The sequence below is a fragment of the Penaeus chinensis genome, chromosome 5, assembly GCF_019202785.1.
Source record: "Penaeus chinensis breed Huanghai No. 1 chromosome 5, ASM1920278v2, whole genome shotgun sequence".
Taxonomy (NCBI): Eukaryota; Metazoa; Arthropoda; class Malacostraca; order Decapoda; family Penaeidae; genus Penaeus; species Penaeus chinensis.
In genome coordinates this window covers 19,412,129-19,422,128 of record NC_061823.1, presented here as the reverse complement: position 1 = coordinate 19,422,128, position 10,000 = coordinate 19,412,129, and the positions used below count along the sequence as shown (strand labels likewise).

The following is a 10,000-nucleotide window of genomic DNA, read 5'->3' as shown; positions in this document are numbered from 1 at the left end:
GGCATCGCTTATTACAGTGAATGCTTTTTACTCTTGTACTCTTTGTCACCCTTCACAACAGCCAACATGTACAGCCAGCGGTAACCATGCCTGGTTGCCGCTGCGCCCACACCCACCACCGCCGCAACCACAACAGACTACACCGAGCACATTCATGCCCACTCTTCATCCCAAACCACATTAGTGATTGCTAACATATGGTTACCTCTTTTCGCCCGTGGTGCCCGCGTGTGCTGTGCTGGGTCGTACACCGCTGCAATCTCCGCGCCTGTACGACCTCGGTGCTTCATGGGTGGCACCGGACGTGGCATTGCCTTTGTTAATCCGGCGTGCCCTCAGCGGCGGAGTTATTGTGACAAGGCCCGGCTGAGCGAATCTGGTAACGGAGGTGATGGCGGACGGGCGCCGTACATCACCAAGGCTAAGGTCGCGCGCCTGGTAAGTCCAGCCTCGGCGGCGTCCGCTTTCCCGCGGGACCGCTGCCTGGCTCGTGTCTCATACTTTGTCCCTGTCATGAGCTGTACTTCCCTATGGCAGTTCCAGTGGCACTGCACTGTCTTAAACCACGGCACTGTCACCTCTTGCTGGCTCGTCATTAGGAGCAATTCTGTCTGTTTGACTGTAGCGTGGAGCTGTTGAGAGAGCGCTTGCGTACAGTAGGTCAAGAGTGAGAGGAACATTGATGTAGCGTAAAACTGCACCGTTTCAGTTGTGTCATTACAGAGGTCGACCCTGGCCCTCCGCCACGCTTTATCCTACCGTAGCCAGTCTGTTGTAATTTTGCCTCTGATTTCCAAAACATTTCTTTCCATCGCTCTTTGATGCTTTCTGGTCTTGATGTATCTTCTGCTGCATGATGTACACTCAAATGATTTATGATGATTGGAAAAAACGGCTCAAAAGGCAGCTTGTCTTGTCAGTATTTTGAGAAGTTCTAATTTTACTCGCACGAGCTATAATCACCTTTACAAATTGGAGATTCGCAATTGCAAATATTAATTTATCGTGCATTTACCCTGTCATCAAAAAAGATACTAAAAGATGTTTCAGCTGCAGATTTATTTACCCAGGTGTAGAAGACGACACCTTTACCTACCTGTACTTACCTTTGCTTCATTATCATGTACCTTGTTTCTTGTTCTTCCCTATGTGCTGCATAGGAGCACCGTTGCTTGAGTATGTTGGAATATGTGTGTGTGAATGTGATGTGTTGACATTATGTTTTATTTCAGTATCCGGTGCTCGTTTCAGAATGCGTCTCTCTTAAAACCATTTTATGAGCGAAGTTTGCAGTGTAGAGCTACTATACTACAAGACTATAGAATGGCTGCTCAGGAATTTCGACGTATTCAGGATCTAATGCAATTCCCTAGGGTTGTATGTTATTATGATTTAGCTTAATATTACGCGATTTTTTTCTCCTCATTTATATATAATCTTGTTTCGTCATACCCATCTACAAAGGTAACTAGTATGCATTATTACAGACAAGCATATTGCGAGAAATTCACTGATATCATATTAGAATTGTGATTAGATAATGTAGTTGTTCACGATAGGTTTATTATAGTGAAATCTGGATAGTGGAACCGTAGAGTCACGGAATGGTTTAAAACGCACAGGAGAAATATTTTGATAGGTATTATTCTTTTGTTTTTGGGACTAATACTGTAACTACACTAGTTTATTTTTAGTTAAAGATTATAAGAATTATTTTGATACATATTATCATGAATGTTCTCGTTTGTTGCTATCATCATTATTAATACACCATTATTTTCGTATGAGTTGTAAGTGAGAGAGAGAGAGAGAGAAAAAGGAAATTTATGATTCCTGCTTGTTACAGATTATTATTATTATTGACCGCACCGCTCTTGAAACTTTGCACACATTGTTTGATATCTCCATTACTGTTGTTTTAATAAATTAATGAAAAGGAAATAAAATGGACATATATTTACTGATAAATGTACACACAATTAGTACATATCTGATGCTAGAGGAATAAGAGCCTGGCAAGCGCTTGCGTCCGGCGCCTCTGCCCCGAGCGCGGCAGGAGGAGCCCCATAGAGTGAACCTTTTTCTTGTTGTTGCTTAGTGCTCGACCTTCGTGGGCCCTTCGCCCCCCATGCCCACGCCGGCGGTGCGACGCAGCATCTCCACCGGGTTGTCTCTGAACCAGAGGGTGAGTAGGCCGGCCTCTCCCGGAGGGCATCGCCTTCAGCGCCGTCTGCCGTAGCTCTTCGGCGCAGGCGGTTCTGCTGCACCCTTTTTGCACCGTTTAAGTTTTACTTCGCACAGTTCACGGTTTTGCTTACGTTGCTGTCTTCCAGCCCCGCCTTCGAGCTTGGAATCTCCGCTACGGAACGTTGGAGTTAGTCTTGCCCAAAGCAGCCCGGTTAAACGCATCATTGAAACGGAAAAGCTTATAGCGACTGTAAATTACTGTTTTTATTGTTTATAGTGATAAACAGTGAAAGTAATAAACACTAAGAGGGCTTCATTCATACGTTTGTGGAGTTCATTTTCTCGTTTTGTTTGTTATCTTCTCTACTGCGTTATCCTTCACGCTCCCGGAGCCCAGAGAATATCGTTTTTTCGCGTCCCCTGCCTTCTTGTTCTCGAACCTTCAGCGTTTTTTGTTTTTCTTTCTTTCTTCTCTTTCTCTTTTCTCTGGGGCTTCAGATCACGGGAGGGCAGCGTTGCACGGGGACGAGAAATAATACGAGGGTATTGCAACAAGTAGGAGATTGAGTTCCGGCAGAATAATGCCCGCCTCGCCGTGCCTCTGACGGCGGGCGGCAGCGTGACGCGGCGCAGCACGCACCACGCCATGGCGGGCGGCCAACCTCACATGAGCCGATTCCTACCCCTTGCATGTTTCCTTTTGGGACGGTCTTAATCTCTCTCTCTCTCTCTCTTTCTCTTTCTCTTTCTCTTTCTCTTTCTCTTTCTCTTTCTCTCTCTCTCTCTCTCTCTCTCTCTCTCTCTCTCTCTCTCTCTCTCTCTCTCTCTCTCTCTCTCTCTCTCTCTCTCTCTCTCTCTCTCTCTCTCCCCCCCCCCTTCCCTTTGCCTCTCCCTTCCCTCTTCCATCCCACTTACCCCCTCCACCCTCCCTTCCACCCCAGCCTCAACCTCCCTTTCTCCCTTCCTTCTACCCTTCCTCCCTCCCTATCTGCCTCCCTCCTTGCTGCTCCAACCTCAACCTTTTTTCTCCCACTCTCCCTCCCTCCCACTCCACCCCCTCCCTCCCTTCTATTCCATCCCCAATTTCCCTCCGTCCCTCCCTCCCGCCCTCCCTGCCTCCGTCTCTCCCCTTGTTATTTGCCAGATGCCCGGTCGGCCAGACTGGTTACAAGTGCCTTTCCCTTGCATTCCCAAGAAAAACATGAAAACCACGCCTCTTTTTCTGATCTCCCCCTCTTTCTCTTTTTCTCTCTCTATTTTTCTCTCTTTTTTTCCTCTTTCTCTCCCCTCGACCAAGCGAGATTCACTGAAGGAATTACGAGACGGAAAATCAATATAAGAACGGAATTCCTCGCGTGATTTCACCTCCGGTTATAACGCTGGATTTGCGTGTGCAATACTGACCCACTGACCTTCCTCCTCCTCCCCTCGCCTCCCCCTCCCTCGCTGGCTGACCCTTTTCTATGGGCCTCCTTCGCTCTCGTTCATCATACCTGTTCCCTTCCTTCTCTTCACCTTTCCATTTGCGACTCCATTTCAGCTCCTCCCCTCTCCCCTCCCCTCTCCCCTCTCCCCTCCGCCCGTTCCCTGCCCTTCCTCTCCCCTTGCTCCGTCCTGCGTACCGCGTCACAGAAATTAAAAGCTTAAAGACATGGTTTGCGAGAACGGGAATGTTCGGTACTAAGGCATAGTTTTTACTTATTTTTATTCTTTTTTTTTTTTTCTTTTTTTGAAACTGTAATGTAGAAATAAATCCGTTTATTGTTTTGTATGTATTGTGTGCCTTTTCGTATTTCTGTTGTTGTTCTTGATATCCTGTTTTTTTTTGTTTTTTTTTGTAATTATTATTTTGATATAGCTAGTAGCTAGGAAAGTACTTTTGGACGTTACTCAAGTTGATATATTTTTTCCTTCACAATGACTTTCTATCAGAGCACATGTATGGGAATTTTCACTTTGTTTTTTTCACTGCCATTCTTGCCGTGGCCGCCATAGCGTCATCGCAGCCATAATCATCACACTCTTTCATTCATCGATAGAGGAATGGTATAGCAACCCTTGCTTTGATCTGAGATTTATACAACTCTTGCAGAAAAGAAGCTAAATGTAGCTTTCTTGAATAAGGCTTTGATAATATTTTGACTTTCACTCATATTTCTCTATGTCTAAGATTATTCTCATTTTCCAGATTTTATGTTCTCGTGACTTTTCATCATTATTTTTTTTTTCTTCATTGTCATGTTTTGCTGCTTATATCTTTTGTGTATAATTAATCTCATAATTAGCATCATCATCCTGGGTCATATCATCATCATAGCCCTTATTATATATGTATATATATATTTTTTACTTTCTTATTCTGTTGTTTTATCAGAGATCTGAAACTTATTAATGTCATTAATATTTCTCCATTCTCTTTGCAGATCTAATAAACTTTTTTCTCTCTCCCTTTATAATTCTTTGATTTTTTATTTTGAAATGGGATGGTAAGTTTGTGGCCACACGAGGGGTGTTACAGATGGCTCCATGGAACACCCTGTGAATATTTGGGGAATATCTAGTTTTAAGCTAAATGTTAAGGTTGACATTTGTTCATTTCTCATGTATGGATAAAAAACATAATAGTTTGTGCTTGATTCCTGCCTAATTGGGCGTCTTTTTAGGTAATTGCTTTTAACTTGGTGCGATGACATAGTTTGACTGAAATCAAAGGTGACTTTCCCTACTCAATTACATTTGCTAATCTTCTTTCCATACATAGATTTTAATCATTCTGAATATACCAAAATTTTAGTAGTGAACACAGATATACCTGTATATGTAAACACAAAGTTTATCTACAGTCTCAACGATTTATTGCATTTCACCCATAACGTTTCGGACTCCTTCCCGTTTTCCTTCACGACTAAACCACTTCCCATTTTCGACGATGACTGACGCATTTCCCGTTTTCTGTGGTGTAGAAGGCGGTATATCTAAACCGCGACGACATCTTGGAGAAGCACGTAGGGCCTCGAGTCCGCTCCTTCGACGCCTCAAAAATGAAGAACAAGTTTGAAAAGCCAAAGGTAAAAGATAAAAAAAAATAATAATAAAATAAAATGGCTAACTTCACGCTAACTTCACTCCAGCACTCCACACGGTTTATATAATGCACTTGTGACGATGCTGTTTAACACACTTGGATTTATTTTTGTATTGTTCTTTTCATTTTAACACGGTTTGCTGTGTTGTATATATTGATTTAACGAGCGTTTAATTAGTTTTTCATTCGTTTTTTAGATTAGTTTGTGTAATAAATTAACACGTGATATTTTTTTTTTTTTTTATTAACAAGATGTTCCTGTTTAAACAACTCACGCGAATGTGTGTATATATGTTAATCCTGTTTTAATCAGTTCACAACGTATAACATCTGTAGCGTTTGAGCATAAAGCCCCTGCAGAAGCATAAATATGCTAATTTTTCAACATATTAATGTGATAATTAACACTGATCTGTGCGAATTCTGATTTTATGTAGTAATAAAGTGAGTCAAGTAATATCTGTGTGTGTGTGTGTGTGTGTGTGTGTGTGTGTGTGTGTGTGTGTGTGTGTGTGTGTGCATTCGTGTTTGTGTGAGAGCTGTGCGCACTCTAAGCATACAACTTTGTCGTGTGTTTGCGGTCCAGATACATGTGGAGTGCATGTATGCGTGCGTTAATCTGTGTGTTCACGTACATGCAGGTACCCCCATTAACCCCCCCCCCCCCTTCCACGCCGCAGTTCCAAGTCGCGATGTTGGCCGAGATGTTCCAGGAGTTGCTCTGGACGGTGCAACAGAAGCGGGTATTTTGTCAAATTTATCCAATCGTAGAATGCAAACTTTCCATTTTTTTCTGCACGTCCGCGCCCTGCCCGAAGTCGGCCGCGCCCCACCCTGCGTCACGCGTCGCCCCCGGAGGCTCATTCAGACGTTGACGTACTCTGGACGCGCGGCTGGTCAGTGCGTGACGCTGCTCCGGCTTGGCCGTGACGCGTGACGCTGAGCTCGGGGCGCAAATACAGGGGATGTTTCATTGCTGGATGCTTTGCTGCATCACAATCAGTAAAAAGTTAATTTTCATATACAGGTGTATTGTGGTGATATTATCTGTGCAAGACCATTTAAATGAGGCATAATTGCGCACTAAAATATATTAGAAGTAAATGGTTCTTTGGTTAAGTCGCGATCGGTCTCTCTCTCTCTCTCTCTCTCTCTCTCTCTCTATATATATATATATATATATATATCACTCCCTCTCTCTCTACCCCCCCCCCCCCCACACTTTCCCTCTCTCTCTAACCCTCATCTTACCGAAGGTGTGCTCGAAAACAAACGAAATCAATAAGTCACGCCCAGGTCTTCCATGACCTTCCTAATGATTGTCGCGCGTGACGTCACACAGGCGATGGTAAACCTGAGCACTGACTCAGGTAAACACCGCGATTTCTCCTTCCATCCCCTTACATTTGCGCCCCCTGACGCGGCGGCCGAACGCGGGCCACCGGCGCTATTCCGGACAACAGATGCGACCGTATTATATAAAATGTCCGGAAAAATATATATCCTTTAATTGCCAAGGAGATTATGTTATACACTGTATTTTTTTCACTTTTTATCTCATCACGGCTTATGTGATTTAGATCACGGGAGCGTTTTTTCCCCGTCACGATATGTTTGACTAGCGATGGGGCACGTTTGTTCACGGCGTAGTCTTTGCGTTCGTAGATCTTGCACTTTTGTATTTTTTGTCACTGCTTGTCCGCTGCAATTTAGCGGTAACCGTGACCTTTCGTTACATAAGAGTAGCTTAGATGTCGTAATAGCATACTTTGCACGCAGAAATCTCTTTTTGTTATTCAGTTCTAGTTTTCTGAGAGTCAGAGGGCATTCGTGATAAAACGTACTGGTCGTTCTAAAAATGAATCTGAAGAAGAACCACAGGTAGGTACTGGTTCCTGACAGCCGGGGATAATGGCAGAAGGACCCTGCCTTCTCGGGAGGAATTAAGGGCGAGCGGACGGCGAGCGGCGGCCGTGACGGCGCGGGAAAAGTCACACGGAAAGGAAGTTGTCAGCCGCGTCCCTTTTTTCTCTCTCCTTTTCTCTTATTCACATACTTTTTTTTATACACATTACGTGCACCTTCTGACACGCATATTGTTTCTTATATTGCACCTCTTTCACGCCTACGGGGACTGTACCCACGTTTTTTTTTTAGACTATTTTCACTGCTTTCGTGGACAATAGTGTCCTAGCGATTCACTATACCTGCACCGTCCGCTTCATTATCACCGGTTCTAATATACACATGACTAATTCGGTCTCCTGGATTTTTTTTTTTTCAGTTTAATGCCTCTTGCACCTGTGTTTGTTTATGTACAGGTGCTCTGGGTGTATGTGTACATGTGTTCGTTGCGTGCTACTGTACCACTGTTTCACTTCTTGCATGACCTCATAACCTCATAACACCTCATGATTTGTGCATGGCGGCTGTGTCACTCTTGTTGACTCTGCCTGTCTCATTTTATTCTGCATGTGCAACTCTCTGCTGCCTTCATGTGTGCATTGTATGCTGGCTTCGTGTGCACCAATCCGCTGCCTGCCTGCCACTGCCTGCGTGTGTACATAACTACTGTCTACATGGGCACCTAACCCGCCTGTGCACTCGTGGTCCATGCATTGGTGAAGGCTGATGACCCTTTCCCTCTATACTCACTGCTGGACCTTCACGACAACGTAAGTTCTAACCCCCCGCCCTCCCCCCCCCCCTCCCCGCCAGGGCTAGGGGGCGGTAAGTTTATGGCGGTGGTGGGGACCGGGCCGGGCGCCGCCAGGAAGCTGATTTTGTTTTATGTTCGGGTCATGCGGCGACCTTTCTCGGAGTATGACGACTTGTAGTAATGGTCTGGTTATATTGGTGTTTAACTAATACAATCTGATACAGCATTATTTATCCATTAGGGACCAAGCTGTGTTTTGCCGTGGCTGCGGCTGAGCCAGTCGCCGTGATGTGTGCCCGCACGAGCTGGCGCTGGCGGGCACCTCCATCACGCCTTTATTACTTAATAACTGACGCAACAACACTGCCCTTACTCGTGACACATCCAGTATGTCTCTCTCGCGTAACAAAGCTTACATGCTGTTCGGAGAAACATTATTTAAAGTTCAATGAAAAAAATGGCTCGGGGGAAAAAAGCAGGTGGTGAACAAGGTGATGTCGCATTTAGAAATTGTTACTACAAGTTGTTATATAAAGTGAATGGTCTGGAGCCTGCATGGTACCTTTCGTCGTGGTATTAGATCATCAGATAGTTTAAAATATAAGCGCATGCTATTTGTTGATTAAGTTAAAACACAACTCTTCAATTAACCTAGCTACGTGTGATAGACCCAGCGTTGGTGAAACAAAAGGGGTAGACATTTGTTTGCTTCTCTTATCGAGGAGTGTTATCATTCCTGCAATAAGGGGTTTCGTTAGGGTCATTTTATGGGGCTTAGATCGGCATGCGCATTAAGATATTACAAAATTTGCCTGCATAATTGCATGATGATACCGCCGAACGGGATTATCCCCGAGGAGAAACGGGTAGCGCAGAACTGATCCGGTGTATTCCCTAGAGTTAACGTTTGTTTCAAGGCAGAATACAACTATTTATACCATGAGCGACGTCATAGCCAGCTGCTTTTCATGACTACTTATACCAGATATACATTACCAAAACTGGTATAATAAGTTGGTATATCATATTGGACGGTATGCCCTTGGGGTGCGGAAGGGCGAGTTGGACCCACCCGTGCCAGCCACTTACCGCAGGTGTCGTGCTCCCACAGCAAGTGTCCCAGATGCCGACCGAGTGCAAGCAATGCGGGAAGCAGGTGTTCCAGATGGAGAGGATCGTGGCCGAGAGAGCAGCGTGGCACAAGAACTGCTTCCGCTGCACCGAGTGTAACACCATCCTCACGTAAGTCCCCTTCTCGGCACTACATCGCTATAAAATGCACTTTCTTCTGTTCTTCTAACACTGTATACCTCTGAACCCCTCTGTGTGCCCGTCCCTTCACCTAATTAAAACAACGAAGGTATGAACGAGAAAAAATATGAACATACCAAAGGCCTTTTCACCAGATCACCCGTGTTTTTTCTGTTTTTTTTTTTTTCTTTTGTCTTCTCGTTACGTTAATTATGATTTATTCAGAAGGAATTCTTCACCCTTGCCCCTTTCTCACGTCCCTGTAGTGCCTGTCTGCCACACTCTACTGCACTTTTTTCTGTATTTCTTACACTACACACACTGCCACATCCCTGACCAGCTCACACGCCACTATACTTCCTTCCAGACCTTTTGCACTATACCGAACTAACACGGCGAACATCTACATTGCATGCGATGAACACACTGTATTGTTACATTTTCCTGGCTGTCTTACTGCGCTCTACATCTAAATTTATTTTTCTTTGCATGATTAATTTCACTAGTTAAATGTCTACCGGGATCCCAAAGCTTTTCGGGATGTCTGTCATGTTATTTTTCGAGGAGTCTGTTTCATGTGAATTTAATTTGAAGGTTTTTAATTTCTGCCTTTGATTTTGTTCTAACTGTTTGCTTTTTTATCTATCCGATTTCATATGTTTGTTTGTATTTTCATGTTTGAATTTAACCTCTCCTTGTATGTCAGTCTATTTATATATCTATAATTCTGTGTATCGAGTCCTTTTTCAACCCACCTCTCTCTTTCTCTTTGTCTGTACCTGATGAGTTGTCTGTCGGCGTCGCGCGGGATTGGGTCA

At 44.3% G+C, this 10,000-nt stretch overlaps 1 protein-coding gene across 23 annotated transcripts in view; it reads left to right on the top strand.

Annotated features, from left to right (window-relative positions):
• LOC125025733 (titin-like) overlaps positions 1-10,000 on the top strand; it is a 92,458-nt gene that overhangs the window by 53,350 nt on the left and 29,108 nt on the right. For 16 of the 23 annotated variants that reach the window (XM_047613903.1, XM_047613894.1, XM_047613911.1 and 13 more), the window contains 4 exons: positions 340-438; positions 2,099-2,185; positions 5,151-5,255; positions 9,043-9,173. In XM_047613903.1, the coding sequence (XP_047469859.1) occupies positions 340-438; positions 2,099-2,185; positions 5,151-5,255; positions 9,043-9,173 (422 nt within the window). Of the gene's footprint in view, positions 1-339; positions 439-2,098; positions 2,186-5,150; positions 5,256-7,899; positions 7,948-9,042; positions 9,174-10,000 lie in introns of all 23 variants that reach the window. The other 7 variants (XM_047613918.1, XM_047613914.1, XM_047613917.1 and 4 more) reach the window with 5 other exon arrangements.